This window comes from Pelecanus crispus, chromosome 10, assembly GCF_030463565.1.
Source record: "Pelecanus crispus isolate bPelCri1 chromosome 10, bPelCri1.pri, whole genome shotgun sequence".
Taxonomy (NCBI): domain Eukaryota; kingdom Metazoa; phylum Chordata; class Aves; order Pelecaniformes; family Pelecanidae; genus Pelecanus; species Pelecanus crispus.
The window spans coordinates 25522870-25546785 of record NC_134652.1 but is presented as its reverse complement, the minus strand read 5'-3'; the positions used below and the strand labels follow the sequence as shown (position 1 = coordinate 25546785).

Below are 23916 nucleotides of genomic sequence, written 5' to 3'. Positions count from 1 at the left end.
AATCATTAAACTTTAAAATCATTACTTTAGCATTAGGATCTTCGCCTACAGATCCAGGATAAAGAACATCCCATGAAAACACCCACAAGCCCTTGAAAGATTTCTGATGTGCGTGCTACTGTTAACCAGCAGTAGTTGTACTGCAAGTACTGCCGTGGTGGTGGTTTCAGCAGAAAATTCTCATTTTAAAAGCATACGCTGTAGTAAAGGTCAGATGTTTGGAGCTGAAACGAAGTCCAACCACTTTCCATCTCTAAACGTCTGTCAGCGCTTTTTCCAACACCAGCAGATAAATAGGAGTGTAGATAGGAACCAACTCTCAGTGTATAACACCCCACATTCTGTCTAATAGCATTTTTAATTGTATATTATTTTTCAGAAATTGCTGTGCAAAAAAAAAGTTTGCCTCTTTTTACATGAGCATCAGTATCAAACTCACAGCTGAAACAGATGCTGTACATTAGGCTCACAAAAATTAATTCAGTTGTTTATCGCTTTCCATTTGACCCAGCAGCACATGGAAAGACAGACACAACGGGCAACTAAAAGGCAGGCCCAGAAACAATCACGAGAAGGGAAACATCACTAAAATACAATGAATGCACACTACAATAATTGATGTAATCTGTGTTTTTATTCCCATTCCAGATCAGGAACAGAAATATTCCACTGCAAAGAGAGGCTGACAAACTCAAAACCACTTGCAACAGATGTAGCCCTTTCATGCCATATAAGAACTCAACCAGCTTTTTCTTTGGGGTTTCCTTTCTGCCAGTTCACAGGAAGCATTTGTACCTGCCATTAAGACACTGTTGCCACAGGTGTGACCCAATATTTATCATCATTAGCAGCTTACCTTGCATAAAATTACTTCTGTCTTTGCTCACTGGTATAATAAGGAAACAAGGACCTTTGACATAAGCAGGGCCGAATCATCTGTGCGTGGGCTGTCTTCTGTTTGCGCAGTTCTACTTCCTATAGAAGTACAGTCACCATAGATTTAAATGCACCTTTGTACCCAGTAGATGGATTATTGCAGTAATAAAACCAAACACCAGAACAGGGCATTTAGAGGGCAGTAAGCACACTCGATTACTACCTGGCTTTATCCCAGCGATAGCCAAGAGAAAGGTAAAAAAAACCTGTGCCTCAGTGCTTGGGGGTGAAAAGTTTCCATGCCCATTCCAAAACAGTTCCAAACAAATTTCCTGGGTTTGAATGACTGCGGAGTACAATAGGCAGATTTAAGAATATACCACACCAAGCTGAACCACATGAAGAGTGCAAGGCTAATTGAAACAACGTGGAGAATTTCTACAGCCCAGCGAGAACATAAATGTTTGAGTCAGTAACTTGCAAAATCCAGGGTGTCAATCTCATGTGAAAGGATTTTTATTTATGGAAGCATGATTAAGTCTCCTTGCAATATGCACGGAGACAACCCCTATTCCAGCTGTACCAGGCAGGAATGCAATGCTACACAAACAAGATGCACAGCCATGCTCAGGTCATTGGTTATCTCAAGTGAGTTTTTTTTATTCAGAATGACACCTGAGGAAAGGCTGGCTAGCACTGAAAGTTATCATTAAGGCTTTTTAACAAAATTGAGCCATTTAAGCTGCCAACATTCCTTACCACAAAACTCCAATTACACCAGTTTCTGTAGCACACTTGAAAAGAAAGTTTGAAAGCTATTTTTATAAGCCTCACTTAAGAGATGTCAAGAGATAGATACTGAACTTCCTTTTCATGCTCCAAGTAGTTATTTATGACAGAGTATTTTAAGAAAACTCATATTTTCATAGTTGTCTTAACTACTGCAAAGCCCTTTTATTTCTCCAGTGGCCTATCAACATTATAACAAATGAAACTACTTAAGGTTTAAGGGCTGCAGACTAGTAAAGTGATGCACATGAAAACAGAGTAATTTGAATAGGTTCAAGCTTTTCATTACTAACTTGTACAAAGAGTTGAAGAGAAACTCTGCAATACCTGCTTTTTTTTCACTTGCTCATTTTGTGACCTCTGGAAAAACAGCTAGAGGTAAGCAGGTAGCAAAGAAAATGTTAAGAGTAGTTGTTTCTCTAAAAAAAAAAAAAAAACCCACAACCCCCAAAACCCCAAAACAAAATACCACCACCAAAAAAAAAAAAAAAAAAGAAGTGTCAGACCATTACAGCCCTATCAAAAGCTTCCAAAAACAGAGAAACATAGTGTTGCAGCCATGCTGGTTTAAGGATGCAAACAAGGCATCACTCATAAGCCAAAGACAGAGCCCTTTATTTGCCCAGGTGCTACAGCTAGACAATGCATACAGGCACACAGAAGCCTGGACACACTTTGTGAGGCACCAAAGATGGTTATACTAAAAAGAGAATGCATACTAAAATTCAAATGTCTGGCCACACGGTCCGTAGCTTGAAGTGGTCTAGCACATAAAAACACTTCAAGCTAAAAGTAGTTTACGAATGTTAACACACAATGAGAGCAAAACAAATTGCGCCTTACATGCTTCTTCCATCACCAAGTGGTGGAAGTGCTCCTCAGAAAAGGGCATTTAGTAACAACAGCAGTAAAGGTACTCCAAACCACAAACGCTGCCAAACCTTCTCTTTGTCATGTAACAACACTAGTCAAATGCACCAGCAAGCCTGCTCAAGAACCTGAGCTGGAAGCTTAAGCTCTGCTCTGTCTTCTGCGAAGAAGGTGGCTCAGCTATTCCACAGCTAAAGCCTAAACACAGGCAGCTTACAGAGTACCCAACTGGAGAATTTGAGTATGAGGGCAACAATGCAGGATGGAACAAGACCTCCAGCAAATCACTAGGACTTTTATGGGGGTTAAGTCTAATCCAGCATGAACCAAACACAGCTTGCGAACCAGAGATAAAGCATCCTGATAAAAGCTAGCCACCTGCCCTATAAAGGAAGCTGCTGTGAACTACAGACTGCAAGACTAAGTATCAGGATACCCTTCTCAGCTACGAGAGACTGTAAGAAGTAGGCTCCAGGCAACTCCCTTGAACTCAATAAATCCCCATTCTTAAATGTAAGCGTTGCAACTACATGCATTTAATATATTCCACATTAAAAGCATTCACAGCTAGTTATGTCTGACTTTAAGGGATGTTATGTTCACAGACCAAATATCCCTCATACTTCTATTCTCTCTTAGTTTTCATGAAACATGAGTTTTCCCCTTATTCTGCATGTTTCTGGACTTAAAATGGGTACCTGCCAAGATTTATTAGTCAAAGGGAAAGCAAAATCGCATGCGTTTTCCTCCGTCTCCATTTAAAATTAAGCCTTTATTTCAGTCATTTTAAGCAGAAACCTCTCACAGCAGTTGGGATAAGCAGGCTGTTACACCATTACACCATTACATTCAGTTGCAGATACACATCTCACTTCATACAAATATAAGCAAAAGGTGTGTTTGTGGTGAGGTTTTTCACCCCTTGGGCAAAAGCATCAAGGAGCAGTTTTTAAATGTCTCAGTGTGCCAAGTACATCTTTCTGCACTCTTTGCATCAGGAGGCCAACTAGCAATGCAGTAAATCTTGCCCGTGGAACACAGCGAGAATTAAACCGTTGTGTCATGACAAATCTTACCTGGCAGAAAAGCACATTCAACTTGTTTGAGGAATCCAGCTGTTCAGTGAAAACCATCTATATTCAGCGTTGTCATGGGTGGAGTAGGGATCCTTAATTGCACAAAGGTATAGAGCACTACTTTTGGATTATTTTAAGTTAAAATTTAACTGAGCACTACCCTCATATCTTAACTCTTAAAATATCTGAGGCACAAGTATGTGTGTGTACTTGTTTTATTCATAATTTGTCTTGGGATACCAAATGTATTTCTAGTTCAGGCAATTTAACAAAATTGTTGACCTCATTTCAAAACATCCACTGATCCATTTTTCATTCAATGGCAATATCGAATGTTAAAAGGAACATAAAAACAAACATGCACACAATTGTACAGTTTTCATAAATGTCTATTTCATTATTTGTGGGTAGCGCATTAAACAGTTAAATACATTTAAATAATGTTTCAGTGACTGCACTAACGCAGGATTTTAACTAGATGGGTAACCAATTTAACTAGAAACCAGCTAACAAGTAACTGTCTAAACACTTCAAATACAGCTCTTGTTCTAGGTCATCCTTCTTGGAAAAAAAAGCCTGCTGGTCACATTGGAAATACATTTTAAGGCCAAATTCTTCTGATATCCCTTCTCTGCAGCAGTTTCTTCGCCTTTTTAAGCCTCCAATTCCAGGCCAAGACCAAGTTTATGGCCACCAGCATTGATGCTCTTTCCATCTATCAGGGCAGACAGTGTAAGCTTCACACCTGTAAAATTTTTAAACAGCATGTTTACAACATACAATCAGAGCAGCTTTCATGCAACTCAACCTCTGTCATTACAAGTCCCAGTTGTAGCTCTTTCTCTATTTCATTACTTTCCTCTAAAGATTTCTGCAGAAGAATCCATTTACCCATGGAAATCTATTGAAAGCTAGTCATGTGAATCAAGCTAGATGCTTTTTGTAAATACTGTGTTATGAAGTAGATATACAAAGTCTCTAATTGGTAAGCACACAAGAGCTCTCCTTTTCTACATTAAGGTGTGCAAAGGAGGAGGAAAATTATGCATAGACAGACGCTTGTACCAAGGAAGGGATGGAATGAAACTACAATTTTTTTTTGTTTGTTTTCAAACACAGAACTAATCAATGGTAATATAGTATTAACATGTGTTTTCAAATTTAAGCAGAACAAGTTACATTCTGGAGGATTTTTTATTAAATATGAAAAGCAGGACGTGTGTTCTTTTGACAATTAATCATTATTTCAAGACCTGCTATCATTCAATATGATATGACGGGAGAAAGTAATGCTAAAAAAAAAAAAGACTGCTTTGCACAGCCTAAAGCTAAGCTATCAAACACAATACAGTCCACTCCTACACAAATCAATGAGGAATATGATGCAGAAATACCATTAGATGCAATGGAATTTGTCTTGTTTAGATAAAGGTTTGATGTGCAACATAAGCTACTGTAAAATACCTACTTTTCCTTCAAGACAAAATTATTCTGAGGAAGGGAAATAGTTGCATATAAATGCATAGATCTCAAAGATTTTCTTTGTGATGCATAAAACGTGTATGTGACGTAATTCATGTGATAACCCTTACCTGGCCTCAGGGTCTGGGTGTAACCCACTCCAACTAGACTAGAATTGTTCACTTTTGCCTGAAAATAAAACCAGGACAAAAACAATTGAAATGTTGTAACTGATTAGTTCTTTGTCATCACTCAGAAGCCACACACTGCCATTATCAACTTAATCAAATTTTACTTGCTCTTTCAGTATCTCTGTGCTTACTGGATTCTCTCTTCCCAACCATGCCCTTGTCCCAAACTTAGAGCTGAAGAAGTAACATATTTAAGAGCAGACAGAATGTAAGGTCAGGGAGAACTGTTACTGGAACGTAGTTCAGCAGGTGAACTTCCCCACTCTCTCATTTTCAGAAGGCCATAGCAATTTACCACCACAGTCGCAAAACAAGCCGCTTCAGAAGAATCCTCCATCTTTCATAGAATCATAGAATCATAGAATCATCTAGGTTGGAAAAGACCTTTAAGATCATCCAGTCCAACCATTAACCTACACTACCAAGCCCACTCTAGACTAATCAAGGGTAGACCAGACTAAACCATATCCCGAAGTGCCACATCTACCCGTTTTTTAAACGCCTCCAGGGATGGTGACTCCACCACCTCTCTGGGCAGCCTGTTCCAATGCCTGACCACCCTTTCCGTAAAGAAATTTTTCCTAATTTCCAGTCTAAACCTCCCCTGGCGCAGCTTAAGCCCATTTCCTCTTGTCCTATCGCTAGCTACTTGGGAGAAGAGACCAACACCCACCTCACTACAACCTCCTTTCAGGTAGTTGTAGAGAGCGATAAGGTCTCCCCTCAGCCTCCTCTTTTCCAGGCTTTGTATTATTACAAAAGAATTAGTATCTTGCAGGTCCAATCAGTCAAGCAGCAAATATTTCATAATATCATCATAAGCAATACATGCAAAATTATCTATCTCGCTTCGCATCACTTCCTCTAGAGGATGATTCCATCAATCCAGGTTCAATTCTAACTTTTTAGCATACAGAAAGCTTTTCTGCCTATCACCTTTTTAATCAGTATCACCAGAGTTCTTGCCATGGCAGAGCTCCCCAAAATTGGTTTTAAAAAATTCTGTAAACTTATGAAACTAGACATGAAGGGATTTTTTTCCAATTTTTTTTTTTTTTTAAATAAATACATTAAGTCCTCTACAGCAGCACAACATTTTACAGATTCTAAAACAGACCTCACTGTATGCAACATTACAAAATGTAAATACTGCTGGTTTAATTATAACTGCCTGGATTGTAAGAGTAATTCCTACAAGACTTCCTGACCTATTACCTTCTTTTGTACTAATAACACACAGATTCACAGAAACTGAAAATAAACTGTGCTTAGCATAACCCTTTTGGTTAGAGCCATACTTACAGAGATAGAAGCAGTGGAATCCAACTTGTATTTAGCCGCAATGCCAAAGCGAGTGCTGTTGCTACCTGCTGTCCAAGCCAGGTTTACAGCAGTTTCAAGATTGTCACTCACTTTCTGGTAAATAGACCCACCAAATTCTGAACCATCATTGCTGCACAAATTAAGAAAAAAAGTTAGTTTCCTATATTTACATAATCCCAACATATTTTTTTAACTACTTCACATTTTTATTCAAGTAAGAATTCAAAAAATCTGAGTTGTTTCAATTTTTTTGACAGGAGAAGGGGAGATGAACAAAGGCTTCACGGCAAAATTAAACTGCAATAATTCATGGCAGGGGGGAAAGATATTTCAGAGTGCTACACAGCTAATTCTCACACTAACGTTGAACCAAGTACTTGACTGTCGTTCCAAATCACATCCTTACAAAACAGATAAATGTTAACAGTTAGGAAACGGGCATTCTGAATTCTATGATTATTGAATACATATGATATTCCTAAAGAATTAGATGACCTTTTAAAAAAATCTGTCACAATGTATGACATTAGTAAACTGAAATGGAATTCTTACAGCCCAGACTATAGTGTTTTGTAGCTTCCTCCCATACCCCTCAATATCCATAAACCCAGATACAATCCCCATCCTCCCCCTCCAAAAGGACAAACTTCTACCTCAAAAATCAAGTTAGTTATTTCCTAACTAAATGCACTAGAACACCACCAATTTTTACTAACTTAGATTGAAAACACCATGTTCTTTAGCGGGTTTTCATCAGCTTGCTCTGAAGAACATTTTAGATCTAAAGTCAGCAAGTCTGAAGGAAGTTCATAAACAAGATGTCTTACACTTGTTTAGTTACATTCTATGTGTTTCATGCACTCTTCATCCCAGAGAGGCAAGAAGATGAACCTGCTCAAAAAGTCCAAAAGCAAAACTCTAGTCTTGCTCCAGAAACTACTACTGGCCTACTTAAACAGTGCAACACTAATTACTACCTCTAACAAATCTGCTGCCCTTCATTATATTCAGATACAATTCAATGTAATGCAAAAGCTGGAAAAAGCACTGCGATCAGCTTAACTGAACTATCGCACTTCCAATTTGGCTGTACTTCAGTATTTGGTAAGCTCTAGCATGTATTATGCTGTAAAGTGTTAAAAAGCCACCAGTATTTACTATTTCGGGGGGGGGGGGGGGGGGGGGGGGGGGGGGTGAAGAAACAAAGTAACATTTATCATTTCCTATTGAAAAATGCACTCCGCTTAAGGGCCTTGCAAGCACCTCTTGCTATTTCAAGCAGTTGTATTCCGACTAGAAGGGAAGGTAGAGAAAGCCTGCTTCTGTAAATCTAGACACAATTTTCAGTACTTACACATTAGTGTGCAGTTGGAAGTCTCCAGTCTTGTAACCCACAGAGAAGTTATTTCTGGTCAATTTTGATTTGGCACTATCAAAAGTCATCTGATAACCAGCAAGCCAACCTTCATAACCGAAGACAGCTGAACCATGGATTGCAGGTCCAGCAAAATCAAAGTCAACATCACAACCTAGGTTTAGGCATTCACGTTTATACGCCGACTTAATTTTACCACTTTTCTTTCTGAAACAGAGAAACAGTTATCTTAAGACAAGGCTTGATCTTCCTCAATGAACTGACAAATTCGAGCCATATGACTCCACACAATGCATCTAAATGCCATGCACATGCATCCTCTAGACTGGGCCAAAGCACAGAGCTACCACGAAGAGGCATTTTGTGACGAACGTAGAGGCGTTTTCATGCCTCCTGCAATCTTCCAAGTATTTCTATCCCAGAAAATAAGCAAAGTGAGCTGTTGTGAAGTTTCCAATACTAACCCCACGGTGTAAGATGTGATGCTAAAAAGCGGAAGCCTTTAGCATTGGGATTTGCTAACGTGGATCAATAGCAAACCATACATATCTCCGTCACTACAACAGACCAGATGAACATTTACTGACCATGGGTGTTGTTACTGCCCTAAATAAGGTAAAAAGGTGAACAATTCTTACCCTGTATTTGGTGAGAAAGTTGTATCAAATGTCAACTTCAAGCCTTTGGCAATCTAATTGAAGGGGGAGAAGATAAGGTAAAGCTATAAATTCAGCTCTGCTAGGTAGGTAAAACAAACAAATACTCTCCTAATCTATTACCTGATCTTCAATTGCAATTTCTGTTCCCAGAGTGTTATCTGTGTTCCATTTTTCTGTGAAAGTCAGCCCATACTCAGCCCACTTGTATTTGGTCTCCAAGCTCCCATTCACTTTTCCAGTGTCTGTGTTCGATGAACCCGATGTTGTGAATTCCTAAAAAGGATAGCGTCCACGTTATACAGAAGATGCATGTGATCCCGAAAGCATTACACAGTGCCAAAAGAGAAAAGACTTTTCTTCAGCAAACACTAAGATCTTGTTATTCTATGCAACAAGTTCAACAACATTAGACAACTTGCAGGGGGAGAAGGGGGAATGACATGGACAAGAAGAACTAGACAATTTATACCCACATGGAGGCCTCCCCCGCCTCCCCATCTCAACTGCAAAGTTTCTGCCACTGTTACAAAATGGACAGGTTTGCAACATAACTCAGAAGCAAGACAGTAGTTACCGTAAGTATTCTCCTTAAAAGCAGAAACAAGTTCTTGAAATATAAGATTAAGTCTGATACTTGTAATGAGCAAATTAAAAATCAAACCAAAAGCCTAGAACACTATAAGGCACATAATGCAACTCCAGTAAAATTATTTAAGGATCACATATGTATTTTCATTATTCCAGTCAACCACCTCCAAAGATAAATTATGTACAACTGTAAAATGTCATAGAATGCCATCATTTTTCAAATTGGGGGTGGGATTGGTGGTGGTTTGTTTTTTTGTTTGGTTTGGGCTTTTTTGCTGCTTTTTAAGAGAGTTCAGTCTAACCAATGCAACCAGCCTTTCACACAAGCCATAGGCACACGTGTTTCTACTGACATCTGTAAAATTCCTATTCCCCTGACACTTCGGTTTAATGACACACAGGAAGAACATTCACATTTGAATTGTGAGCTGAGGCAACAGTCTGATTTTATGCTTCTGGCAGTTTTACTTGGAATTCTTGAAAGTATTTAAAAGTTAGCAATATCACTCAAATCTCCTTATTAAACTAAGTAGTCCCTGATGTCTCTCACTGTTTGGATCCTCACAAAGAACAGAATGAGTAATTTCTGTGTACCACTATTCAGAAACTAAAGGCAATACCTAGTAGAACTGGAAGTCTGGTTTGCAAATATATGTTAAGGAGCCCTTCCCACTGAAACATTATTGCCCTTATGGTTTAAAAAGTTTATTATTTCAACTTTTTTTAAACGTATAAATCAAGATTTTGATCTCTGACTTCCTCCATGCACAGTACTATTTTCAAATCGACTCCTCACTCACCTCTCCCAGAAGAAAACATGGATTTGAAATCACAAGTCCTTAAGCAGTCATATTCTCATAGCCCAAGACCTAGTGCACATCGCAAGCATACATGAGACCGTTCTTTAACGGTGGATGATCAAATTTAACCATGGCCAAGACATTTACTTGTCTTATGTTAGTGAACCACTAAACCATCCACACAGTTGCGTAATTCTAGTAAGGTCTATTTCTTGGCAAGTGACAGGAACTAAACAACTTCAAGTCCAAATACCTTCAGCTTTAACTTCTAGCTTTGTGCTATTCCTACTGCACAGGGTATATGTGACTGCAACCATTGTGGTAATACCTTCAGGAGCGGCAAATTATTACATTATCTCTTATCTCTGCTTTAAAACATCTGCAGTACATACATGCCAGCGCCTTCTCCTGGGAAAGATTGCTTGTAACTGGCATGGGATTCACATGAAGGCTTGGATTTTTCAGAGAGTTTTACCAGTATTACTGGTAGTCCTCAAAAGAAACAAGCTAAAATAAGAACAACTACATCTATAATAGGGCTCTTGCAAACCGCACTTCAGTGCTTCAATTGCGATACAGACTTCTAGAAAAAACACAGCATATATCCCACACATCTTGTTTGTAACAGCCAGTTACACTGTTAAAGCTTCCAGTTATGGGGGAAGCAGGGGGTGTGTGTGTGTGTGTGAAAATCTACCTTTATCTTGCAAAGTCTGCTCTAGAAATAGATAAAAGTTACAGAAGGCACTGCTTGCATGACCAAGACATCTTGCATGGAACATTACTGCAACACTTTAATACCTTTAGAGAGGAACCAAAGATTCAACATACTAATTCACTGCCAACTACTTCACAAAAGCATCAAGATGCCAGAAACTTCCACCAAATACAAATAGTATCACAAGGTACTTTAGAAATAAATTCTGTGTGCTATGATTGATACATTAAAATACTTCAAAAAACATGTCAGCTCTTTGTTCACCTTCAGGCATAAGACGAGGGACAACTAATTTTATTATTATTTATTTATTATTACGTTAACTTTTTACTTTACTAAACAGTGTGATACCCCAGTTAGGTTCAGAATAAAAAGTCAGATCTTCAGGGACTTCTGAAATTATTTTACACTAAAAGTTTATCATTCTTATAACCTATAAACTACTTAACAGCATCTGGAAAGTGCCCTTTCTAATTAAATATCAGAACATACCCAGGAAACTATAATGAGTAAAAGGTATTTAAACTCACCACTCCGCTTGCAGATTTTGTTTTCACATCCAGTTTCACCAAGCCAAAACCTTAACAAACAGAAGTCAGAGTTACACCAGTAGGCTTTAACAAAGCCCACGCACATTTTCCAAGTAGCTGGTTTTCCAGACAGTCTCAGCAGTGTGCCATGTATAAACATATATAAAAACAACTATAGACTGACTTCTGTAACACTCAGATTTTAGATGCCACAGTGAGTAGAGGAGGCCACTCTAGAACAAGCCGGGAGTTCTGTTCTATCATCATCACACAGAAAGTGGGGAGTAGCCTCTCAGTTGTACACTGTACATTCAACTACCAAACGATGTCTTCCAAGAGTAAATTTAGTTACAGAAAAAATGCATTCTTTTCTGTTCCTGGAATAACATCAGCTTTGTAGTCAATGCCATTTGAAGAGCTATCCTAATGCCTAGAATTTGTCTCTCAGCACCAAGAAGAAATATGTCAAAGTAAAAAAATGTAAAAGTGAAGTCACTGGGAAATACACAGCCACTGGAACTGTAATATAAGTAGGTTTTATGGGATTGTCAATTTACATTGTGACCCTTACAGCTGAGCGACAGTGTTGGTGAAAAAGCCCCCACATGCATTCCCAAAGACCAGAAAGAAACAGCACTGTAATGAAGCAGAATTCAACTATGCAACTGCCTGGTGTTAGAGCATTTTAAAATGCTGAAGAACTCTTTATCCCAATAGCTATTCCTCTCTCTACTCCAAAAAAGGCTATAATGCTACAGTGGTATATATCCCTTTCTATATCAACAAATGTTGTGGCACAGAGCAGTAAACAAAGTGTATTCCTAAGTCAAATGACACCCGATGCTTACATTCTTGCATACTTGTATACCTCTGACATTTATGTGGCTAAAGCAGTAAGTTTTAACAGACTTCAGAACAAAACAGCCCACGAAAAGCCTCCAATGATCTGTTAGTTGACGGTAATGACATAAAAACAACACACCTTCCCCCTCCCCAGAAACACAGGCATTTGAGCATTCAGTTTTACATATAGGCTTAAAAAGGTAATTCATTGCAGCACCACAAACACCGTGTTTTGTAACAGGTACTATTCTTACCATATCCTTTATTGAAGATATCTCTGGCAGATTTGCCAAGGTCTACGTATGATGGAGGAATCGCCATTGGAGCTGAAAGGTAAGGGGCTAATTAATAGTGAACCTCTTACCATTGCGCGCGCACAAAAAATGCTACCACAACTCTTTAAAGATACTCTTTAAGGCAGATCCATATATAAAGGCAGTTAATAGATGGTTCAATTACAGTATTCTGTAAAACACCTACAGATTTTCAGTGATGGCCACTATGAACACTGAATGTTTTCTTGGCTTAGGTAATCCGCCTAACATAGAGAAGAGGCATTACAAGATCACCCAGTTCTTTTAAATTTAATTACCAAAAATCAACTAATAGCTCACATTTCCAGAGTTGGCAGCTGCCACCAAAACCCAGGAAACTAGAAATTTGAAAAACTATAATGCAGACAGTTCTTTCCTGAAGTTCCACAAAGTCAAATTTGACAGATGCTTACGAAAATTACCTGAGAGGACCTACATGGTTTTATTTTCAAAATGTAAAAAGAGTGCATATCTGTTCTGCAACATCATTTGCCCCATATTGTAAATGGTAGACATACAGTTTAAAAAAAGAGAGTCTAATGCCATTAACTAGCAATCAATCTGATAAAGTTTTTTCTCCCCTATATCGTACAAGAGTTTAAGTTTGGGAGGTTGTCTTGTTAGTTTAAAACAAGTAGTAGGAGTGCTGGGGCAGTGAGAAAAGCTCTCTTTAGAAGTCCCTTTCTCAGATGGGGAGCCTTTGGCAATCTCACTGTCAAAGAACCTGTTATTCAAGACTAGCTACGACCCAGCCTCCCTGGCCCAATGGACAGATACCAGACTAAGGTCTCTCACAGGCCTGTATGGCTCTCCTCCCTGTGAAGATACACTCTATCTGTACCTTCCTTCGATGACTGTTTTCGCATTATTTCAATAGCAAAAGGCCACTGTTACAGAGGCGCTGCATTTTCAAGTTTTAAAATACAGAAAACAGAGCAGATTTCAAAGAATTAATAACTCCCCCCGTGCTGTGAAAGAGGGGAAAAAAAAAAACCACCCAATGAAACTAACTAGATAAGCACCATAAAAAGGCTAAACACAAGCAAACAAAAATCTTCTCTTATCTTTTCAAACTGGTCACATTTGTTTTGTGGAGAAAGTCAGATTAACATAATTGACTGTTGATCTTGCTCTTGTGTGGTGTTTTTTTTTTTAGTAAATAAAAAATATCTTCAGAACCTCAAAAATAAAAAGGGCAATACTCTCATATGTCAACTTTCAACTGCAAGCAGAAAATATTACTTTCATTTTTATATAGTACTTTTAACCAATATTTGAATTTTCAACACCTGGCTATAGAATTGCTTATCTTCTGCAGATCTCCACAAGATCAGAAGCGTATTCAGTAATACAGCACCAAGGCAAGCTTTCTTTTTTCCTCCCTCTCAAAAAAGTTTCTTTCCATCTTTTCATGGCCTTATCTACACAAAGGGAAAACTTTCCTGGAACACCCAATTCAGAAAAATTTCCTTTAGGGCACCATTCCACTAAACAGAGTGTTGTTTCAGAATAGCAGCCGCACAAAAAACCCAAAACCAGAAACTAATTACATCTGCCATATACAGCCTAGTTGTATGAACTGCTACTATTTAAAAAAAAAAAAAAAACCCAAACAAACAATTTTAGCAAGCAATAGTAAGGCACAAGACTTTCTTATCTTTCTACAATTTCTAATGCAGTTTTCCAGAGTACCTTACTCCACCTTCCTAAGCCATAAGGAGGTCACTTCAACCTCCTCTGAGGAAAAACATTTACATTCACATTTAAACAAAATTTTAAAAAAACCTTCTTTAGTAAGGAGTTCTAAACTCTACAGCCAGGTCACTATAGCAAGACATCCATTACTTGCTCAAGAGCACGAAACAATTCTGTTTTACCATAGAGTAAACTGTCTCTTAATAAAACAACAACAAAAAAAAACCCCACACATGAAAATTACTTGGAGCATTTGAAGCTTGAAAAGGCTTTGCCCAAGTTCAAGTCCATAATAAACGGCATAAGTCTTGAGCAAAAAAAGATTCTATAGCAGAACAGATACTAGTCCCGGTGACAAGACATTAAATGGTTCCTATTATTTATTCAATAAGAAGCAAGCGGTAGCCCAAATTACAAGAAAGTGTGGAAACACTGCTCTTCTCCCTCTAAATTTCTGCTGTACAGCAACTATACAATTCATTAGCAGTTTAAAATAATTTAGAGAAGGTTTAGCTATGTGTTTTTCCTTTAATGAATAGGTCTCACTTCTAACTAGCATCTTCAGAAGAATAATTATTTCTAGTTTTAAAGTCTTATACTAGCCTTTAGCACAGACATGCTTTTACAGTACAAATAAACGAGCTTTTTGCTTTTGTTTTCAGTGTTTCCAATCTAACTAGACAATCATTACAGACAAGCAATTTATGCTAAGCAGTAATGTCCTGAGAAGTCAACAAACCGGTATCTGTGTCTCAGTTCAAAGGATTACTACAGTAAAAAGGATGGTGCCTTTTTATCTGGCCTAGTCAAGCATCCTTCCCACTGCAAGGAAACCAACCAGTATTTGTCAGACATTCCAGCCTACAGATGCAAGTTTTGTGATAAAAAGTTAAAACACAGTACACTGTCACACTGCTGTTCTAACAGGGATGGACAAGGATAAAAGGGGAAACCAAGAGTTAATTTCAGGTATACTAAATACCTGATAAGCCAGTGCCATCATCAGAATGCTCATTAAATGAAAATCTGGCCAAAAAAAAAAAAAAAAATCATTCCTGTGTCCTCCAACATTGGCAAGTTAGCTAGGTTTGCAAATTCTTACAATCAGAAGTAATTTTCTGCAACCCTGGTTTTTTTCACTTAAAAGCTACTAATTAGAAATGACTACAATATAAGTAACATTTAACAAGAGGTTTGTTGTGAAAGCAACTATCAGATAATCTTATTCCTAATTTCAGAAACACAAATCTACTTGAATCAAGTGGGAGCTCCTGATCTTTGTTTCATGCCACCCTAAAAAAAAAAAGTTTAATTAATCTATTACTCAAGAGCCACACACATCCTTCCTTCTTCTGTAAAAAGAAAAAAAAATACAATCCCAAACCAAAAAAATGTATTAATGTTATCAGAATTATTACATCACAGCTTTCCTTCGAGGTAATATTACAAAACTCTCTCACACCCTACAATTAAAGGAATGCCAAGGACTTCTATAAAGACTTCTAACAATTTTAAGATCTCAGGATACTGAAGGTGAGGCTAGATCAGGCTATAATAAAAAAAGCTAAATATTCATGCAATTGAAAAAAAATGGCAATAACTACACTGAAATTGTATTCCGGTAATGTAAAGAGCAACAGAGAAATTGACACTATTCAAAAACCACTTTGCTAAAATATATTGGACATACCACCGACCTTTAGACTTACACTGCTACTAAAGCTTAAAAAAAAAAAAAAAAACCCGAAAAAAAACCTCATTACCCTTGCTTCAACTCCCTACTTACATCTCAGAGGACACGCTAGTCTAGGCGCCATAGCTAGGCCAATTTAGAGACTCTACGGAGAACGGAAAGAAAATGAAACATCTGAGAACGAGCTACGTGTTCAGAAACAGAAAGCAGGAGCGAGGCAGAGGCTGCCACAAGAGAAGGACATGGGAAGGGAAACCGGGGATGCGAAAAGCCGGGCCGGGAGGCGCGGGGCGCCGGCGGCACCCCCTTGCAGCGACGGGCCGGGGCGGCGGCGCCCCGCGCCAGGTCCCCCCCGCGGCCCAGGCCCGCCGCTCCCGCCAGGCCCACCGCCAGGCCCGGCGGCGCCCGCGCCCGCCGCAAGGTGAACTCCTCCGCGCGGCCATCTTGGGCATCCCGGCCTGACCCCCGCCCGCCGCCCCTTATGTAACCGCGGCCCGGCCCGGCCCGGGGCCCGCACGCCGAGGAGGGCGCGGCGCCTGCGGAGGCCACGGCGGGAGGGAGACGCGTGCGAAGAACGCCCCCCCCACACACGCGGCCCCGCGCCCCCCGGCCGCCCCCGCCCCGCCGTTAGCCTGGGCGCTGGGGAAGGCGCCCCCGGCCCCGCGCGGCCCCCGGCCCCGGCCCCGGCCCCGCCCGCCCGCCCGCCCGCCCGCTCGCTCGCTCGCACACAGGCGAGCCCCCGCCCGTCCCTCCCGCTCCCGCGGCGCCGGTCGCGGCCCGAGCCGGCACCTGGCTAGCGCGGGAGGGCGGCGGGGCCGGGCGGAGCGGAGCCGGGGCCGCGGGCGGGTGTCGCCGTGAGGAGGCCGCGCTGCTGCAGCCGCTGGCACTGGAGGGCGAAGTGAAGGAGACACCGATCCGCCCGCCCGCCCGCCGCGCAGGACCCCAACGAGCCGGGGCCGCCCCGCCCGCCGCCTCCCCCGCCTGCCGCACCGCGCTGCCGCCCGGCCGGCGGGAGGCGCCGCCGCCCGGGGCCCAGAGCCGGGGTCGGCGGGAAACGCCGCGGCCCCCGAGCGAGGAGCCGGGCGGGGGCGCCGCGGGCCGGCAGGCGCTCGGCGGGGCAGCCCCGGCGGCGCAGCGGGGGCCTGCGGGGGGCGGGGCCTGCGGGGGAGGGCGGGGGCGGCCGCGCCGGGCGCCCGCGGGGAGGGAGGGCGGAAGCTCCTGAGGCGCCGCGGGGGAGCGGCCGGCCGGGCTGCGGCGGCCTTGGGGGGCCGTTCGTCAGCGGCAGCGGAGCTGGGGAGTGAGAGGAAGGGCCGGAGGAGCCCACCGCCGCCCGGGGGGACGGCGGGGCAGGGGGCGCCGCAGGTGCCGGCTCCTCATCGGGCCTCTGGCGGCCACACCCAGGGAGCGTTGCTCCTCGGGAGACGCCGTCCTCCGCACGGCGGCGGGGGGCTGGAGTGCGGCTCCCGACAGTACTTCAAGGAGGATCCATGGCCAGGGCCGCTGCCCTGCCCTTCCCACTGGTCTTCCTTTCAGGGCGCACCGGCCTCCAGGCTTGGCACACGGGCTTGTGGAGCCCTTCACCTGGGAGCAGCACAGGTGCCAGCTCTGCAGCAGCCAAGGTGGCGCCGGTGGCGTGTCCCCAGAGAGCGCTTGTGGGAGGCAGCCCTTGCTCCTCACGGCGCCCGAGACCCCTTCCCCACCGCCGCCAGCCCTTGCAGAGCGCTGGGGTGATGACACGGTGCCCAGCATCGCTCCGCGGGGATGCTCACCTCCACTCTCCTGCTTCCCGCAACTCTTTGAAACTCCAAACACTTTACACCTAACACGCTGTCCTGTTGCTACCCCAAGACCCACACACAGACAGACAACAACATCCAGTAGCGCAGCTCTCCCAAAACCGATCTGACAGCTTGTACTCCATCTAACAAGGTTTGCCACCTTTTTCAGATAAGTACCACAGTCTCTCCCAATTGCCTCAGCTCCATTTTTACCTCCCACCAGAAGGCCCCACACACCAGAAGACAGTGTATCTCGGGTCCACAAAAGCAATAACCCTCAGAAAGTTTCCTTAGATAGCACTGTCCTGATCATAAATAAGACCTCTTGGAGAAAACAGTCAAATGAGCTGTTCTGCAGCAGTCACTGCACAACTCTGCAGCAGGAATCACTGAGTCACCAACGCAGACCACTGCTAGGCCAAGGAACTGCAGGATAGGCACTTCTGGAATTCATAGTTCTCCCCTGCTTACTTGGACTATGACACGATCAACATTCCTCAAGAAAGTAAAAATAATTTACAAGTACAAATTGTATTTGCATAGTATGAAAAATATATGTTATCATCCCACACTATCAATTTACCAGAACACGTGGTCCAACAGTAATTTTCCAGGTTATTAAAAGGCGAGCAGATTAGCAGCAAGGCCCAACATAATACCAGTCAGCACCTGCTAGTTATAGCAAAAGATAAGCAACAGATTTTTTTTTTTTTTTTTTGTGCAAGTCCAATACTTCCACACCAGAAGACCCAACAGGTTAGTATGTTTCATTTTGGTATTTTTAAGACAGCTTGGCATTCCACAGAGGGATATGTATTGATGAATGAAGAAGGAAAACCACATGCTGAGAGAATAAATAGCAGTAGGAAAAGAAAATTAGTGTATCTTATCGTCCATGGGAACATACATTAGGAATAAATAGAGGTCTGATTAAGTAAAAATAGATTGTGGCGCAAGTCGTTCATTATATAAAGACATGCATTTATTATTCATACCCATAGTATAAATCCATTCTGAATGGAATTTTACTTACAGGAGACATCAGCTTTTTGCTCCCCCCCCCCCCCCCCCTTTTAAAGATTAGTATTTTAGTCATGGTTAGACTTTATTTTTAGCAATCCAGGAAAGTAATTACTGCCCCACCCTGAGCAAAAAAAGCAATGAATCACTTGCTTTGTGTGACAAAGCAGAGACATAATCCGAGACAGACAACGGCACGCAAACTGCTCTGCATTGACGTTCCAGGCTTCTGTAGCAACAGCCTCTGCCTGCCGGTGTTTTTCACTCTCCCCATTCCTCACTCGTACAACCATGCCTTATTTCTCACGGCGTATCTGCTAAAGCTCAGAGCGCCAAGAAAGGCACACCTTCAGGCCTGCTGTAGCAAGCCATCTAAATTATTCTGGACCTTTCTTAGCGTTCTCCTCATACCATTCAATGCACGCACCTCCTGCGCAGGTGCCCTCACTCTAAATGGGCTGGTTTTCCATTGAAACTAAGCAGCTCTCGGTTTCTGTGCCACTTGCAGTTTAACTGTTACCACTTTGCATGAATACAGCCATGCATATGCGTAACTGACATCACAGAGTCATGTTTTACTGGTACCACTTGGAAAAAATCCCCACACATCACTACATAATTTTACTACAAGAACATGTCATTTGAACAGAAACTCTTATCTCTCTATGTATTATAATCACAATTACTTAAGTAATGTATGTGACCAACAGAAAGAGAGCAGGTGGCTACAGTGCATACCAGTGTCCATCAAACAGCTTAGATAAGTTTATGTTCACTTCTAACACAAGCCTGAAGTCATTGTCCGCTCTCCCCTCCAGATGCAGACCTTCAAATTGAAGAGTCAGTGGAGAAGAAGCCGTATCAGAAGTCTAGCAATGAACAACTAAGTAAATTAGGACTCCTCGTTCTGAAACAAGTTGACCTAAGGTATATAGAAGCGATTATGAAAGTATAACCAGCAGGGAAAGGGTGGAAAATAGTTGAAGCTAGCAGCAAACAAGTTCTGAACAAGCAAAGCAAAGGAGTTTTTTCCACCAAAGGAGTGCCATTCAGTGGAATTACCTGCCACAAGAAGCTAAATGTTTATATGGGCTCCAGGGTAAACTAGACAGGTTTGAGGAAGAGAAATCCAGTGAGGATTACTAATTGCTAATCCACTCAACCATTACATATGGCTGTATGGTCTCTTTGGAGTCAGAAAATCCCTGAGCTGCAAATGGAGGTATCATTTAAGCTTACCCTCTTCTTACACTGCTTTTTTTTAGGCATGCGTTGCCTAAATCATTGCTTAATTCATCATCTCAGAGGCAGCAATATTAGGCTACTACACCTTTTTTTTTGATACCATAGAACTGCCCTTATGCAAACCAGGCATCTGGAAAGCCCTGAGAGGGCAGCCAGAAGAGGCCCATACTACCATGATCTCTTAGACTGACAGAATTTGTGCCTCTTTATTTTTTTCTCCAAGCAGTTTTAAGTAGCCTTTTTTCAGTTTAGCTTAAACAATTAGGAGGAAATTTAACTTAAACTAGATTCTAAGATACACTTAAAACAACAGGTCCACACAGAAGCCAACACATTTGAATCATCTGATACAGATGCATATGCAGATAATCCCTTAGCTCAGAGGAACACCAACAAATATTAGCCTACGATTTTAGAGCTGAGAAGGCAAACAAAGCAAATTTCAGAAAGCCAGCGAGGGAACCAGCTTGTTTGCAGGCCCTACTAAGGCTAATGGAGACACAGATCCCCTTACAGCTATGCAGCTAAGGAAAGCTGATTGCCCATAGCTCTACAGCCAAAGCAAAGTAAAAATCATGTCCTTCTTGTTACAGCCTGTGGAGATACTTTGCACTCTTCTAGGATGTGTTCAATGCTAAGGCACCCTATTCCTAAATAAACAGTAAGAGGGATGGGGAAAAGGTTCTGTTAAAGAATAAAGAGAAACTGAAATGAAAACCAACTGACACAGAAAGGCCTGTACTTATTCCTTCTTCTGGATTTATCTTTGGTTGATCGTAAATTAATTTCCTTCATTTTTCTTTCTGTTGCAGTTTCCATTGCCTCAGGACTTTTTTTTTATCCTCAGTAGCTCGAGGAATAAGCAACTTTTTAACAAAGCTAACTACTACCTTATAGATCTACAAACCATCAGGTTTCCTGACAGCCTGAAATAAGTAAATTAATAGGCTTCATTCCTTGGAGGAGATACCTCCTGGAAAGGGAGGGACAATCAAGTAATCAAATGCTGATTTGTAAGCAAAACACACCCATTCATGCAAAACTCACTGAGAAACTCAGAGAAATGCTCAGTATTCCTAAATCACTTACGTGGAGCAATAGGTTTGAGTGATTGGCGCAACCGTTCTCACCTGAAGTAAATATGAGAACGAGTACTCATTTCTGCTGTATTGTTGACGTTTCTGCTCATGGTGCAGACTTGTAGCAGTTACTGTGTCAGATGGATACACGGCACTTAGTTTTAGAGGTTACAAATTTTTCAATTACCTCAAGTTTTTCATAAGAAGTTGAATGAGGATTACATGCCACATTGTAAAGCTTGACCCAGTGCGGGACACAGGTGCACAGGATGCTGAACAATGTTTTTATGACCATGTCTCTCACTGAAGCCACGCCAGGGTTAAGCCTAAATTCTGTAAATAACACCATGAAGGCGGGTGGGGAACAAGCAAAGCTGAGCCATGGAGGAGGAGGAACACCCGGAGGGCTGTGCCCAAGCCACTGCAGGTTATATACTGTGTTCAGAAGTGCTAACAGGGGGCTTGGGGAGGGGGAATGGACAACAGTTTGCCCCCAGGCAAATCCTTCCCTGAGAAAAGAACGTGCTTCCCTGGCATCACAACCCTTTACGTTATTTATAGGGTGTCCTTATTATGCTCGGAGTATTCTGATGATTTGTAATCTGCTCTGGATGCACGGTTCCAAACCTGAAAGCATTTCTACAGTAACAGCACATGTTGTTGGGCATTTGATTTTTGAGGGACTAAGTTCTCTTCAACAAGTAAACAATGTAAAAATCTTAATAATATTTTCTGTCATTCCAACCTGCACTTCAGTCAGTTTCTCCCTGACGGTAAGTCTTTCTTAAGGTCACCTCTCTTTCTAGGGAGCCTGTTTGTAGCAGGCTTTACAAACATAGCAAGTGATGGGAGGCCATTTGCAATAGTCAAGCTGCAGGGGTTTCAGGCTGCTGTAACCTGAGCTCCTGCCCCAAATGGCCTTGGACTTCGAGGAAGCTGCAGCCCGGGACAGGCTGGCTGCGGGCTGAGACAGGTGCGTGCCTTGGCTCCCGGAGGCCGTCCACTCTGGGTAGGTAAGGCAGGTTGACTGGGGCAGGGCCACGCTGTGGGATGTGGGTCTTTAAACAAGTGGAACATCGCAGATTTCTGGAAGCAGATGTGTTAGGGGTAGGTCGGTGGTGCTGAGCAACAGGACCAGGCTGAGCTGGTCAGCAGGGCCCTGCACCATGCTATGGTGGTCGCTTTTTGGTTCTGGGTGCCCCGTTCGGCTGCAGTGGGTGGATGCGATGCCAGTGACCCCTGAGTGAACTCGGGACCAGCCATTGCCCACCCTTAAATAGTGTGGGGTGGCCTCGGTTTTGTCCTATAGGCACATGGGAATAAAGCACCTGCTGTACACATCTGCTCTGTTCTTCAGCCCCAGCAGTCAAGACACTTTGCTGAACAATTAATTCCGTGGCTGATGCCTTTCAGGAGCACAGGCAGTGGAGGGCAGGCTTTCCCGGCTGGCTGAGCACAGCCAGGTCTGGTTGTAGGAGGGAAACTGAGCTGATAGAGTTGAGGTGATAGATGCTGAGATAGAGCCCAGAGTTTCACAAAAGGAGAGGGGGGGAGAAAAGAGAGGGAGCTTGTTTCTGTCACCGTTTGTAAAAGCAAACTGACATCCTGTATTACACCAAGCGCTCGTCGGTAGCTGCCACACCACCCAGCAGCACATCCCATGGGGAAACAGACAACGTAGACAGCATTGGCCTAGAACAGATTGGTCTGTGAACAGCTAGAGTTTCACCAGAGCAACCTGACACAGCTTCTTATCTGGGAGGAGAGGCTTATCTTGATAGGACAAACCTGTTATAAAACCTGCAAGAAGTGATTTATCTACAGATCTATTTTGACAGCTCTCTTGCTAACAAATACAGAAATAGTGAATGAATTACCTTTTCCACCTCCATAATTTTCTTAGAAAACTGTAGACCACATGTGGCATGGACATGTGCAAAGTGACCAACCTTTGCCAACATATGTGGATTCTCCAATGCTTCAAGGGTTTGCATTTTCATCTGAATATAAGATACTGGAACACACAAAAAAAAGACCTGCAGGGTAATCTACTCTCTCTATGGCAGATTTACCCTCTTTCACAAAAATTTGACTGTGTATATGTACGATCATGTTCTAGTTAGTTGCCAGGTGCTCAGTGCAGGTCTCAGTGCAGCAGAGCTGATGGTAGTGATTCTTATAATTAGGTTTGCCTAACAACCCCCAGTAAAATGTCATATTTTAGTAATATATTGTTTCGTTGACCCCTTTTTATTTACTCAGAGTGGAGGTTCTAGTCCAGAAATTTGTGTCAGCCTGAATGTTTTTCAAAAGTTTTTATTAAAATGTTCAGTGCTTTATAAGGGAAAAATGCTGTTTACCCAAATGAGATAGTTCTGATAATGGTTTAATAGAGAAGGCTCTGTGCTTTTCATGTTCAGGCAGGTATTTCAGATATCACAAGGAAGGACTGCCCTTTTGCTGCCTAGTAAAACTCACCCATTCAATCTATACACTTCAGAAGGATCTCCCATGGTACAATTTGGCAGTTGATTTCTCCAAAGGGTGTATTGATGGAGCATGCTTAATCTCTGCACTTAATGTAATTGGTCTAAGCCATCTCCCAGGAGCAACTGTGCATACTTCATCCCACAGCTGAAGAAGTGGGATGAGATTTCTTATATGATTTTAACTCTGTATTGTAAACCTGACTGTGATTCTGAGCAAAACAGAAAGTCCCTACAGGTAAACATTCAGGAGTGTAAGAACCCCAAATGCCTCCTAAGCTGAGAAACAAAGAACAGAAAAGGGTATAGAAATAAAAGGCAAGACAGACGGAAGCACAAGTAAGTACTAACACAAGGGGATAATGAACTGTGACAGGAACAAGGGCAAAGGTGTCTGTTGACAAGAATGAAGAAATCAGGGCTTTACTGCAGATTTACCTGCAGCAATTAATTTAACTTCTCTTTAAGACTCTTTGCCCTTCTACAAAAAAGGAGTAATGATACTGA

At 42.1% G+C, this 23916-nt stretch overlaps 1 protein-coding gene across 2 annotated transcripts; it reads right to left on the bottom strand.

Moving 5' to 3' along the window:
- Positions 1–3289: 3289 nt before the first annotated feature.
- Positions 3290–15935, bottom strand: VDAC2 (voltage dependent anion channel 2). Of its 2 annotated transcripts, XM_075717236.1 has the most exons (10): positions 15895–15935; positions 12354–12425; positions 11257–11306; positions 10513–10515; positions 8741–8893; positions 8600–8652; positions 7941–8168; positions 6566–6716; positions 5204–5261; positions 3290–4356 (listed from the first exon to the last, which is right to left on the bottom strand). In XM_075717236.1, exons 1-10 carry the CDS (start codon positions 15923–15925, stop codon positions 4265–4267), a joined length of 891 nt encoding a protein of 296 aa, XP_075573351.1. In that variant the 5' UTR covers positions 15926–15935; the 3' UTR covers positions 3290–4264. The 2 variants fall into 2 exon arrangements, with proteins under 2 accessions (XP_075573351.1, XP_075573350.1); XM_075717235.1 differs by lacking the exon at positions 10513–10515.
- Between the last annotated feature and the right edge of the window lie 7981 nt (positions 15936–23916).

Coding starts and splice junctions, on each gene's coding strand:
- VDAC2 (XM_075717236.1), bottom strand. CDS start 15,925: ATGGCGCCTAGACTAGCGTGTCCTCTGAGAT. Junction 11,307..12,353: donor TATCTTCAATAAAGGATATG/GTAAGAATAGTA, acceptor CTGTTTGTTAAG/GTTTTGGCTTGGTGAAACTG. Junction 4,357..5,203: donor CACCCAGACCCTGAGGCCAG/GTAAGGGTTATC, acceptor AAAATTTTACAG/GTGTGAAGCTTACACTGTCT.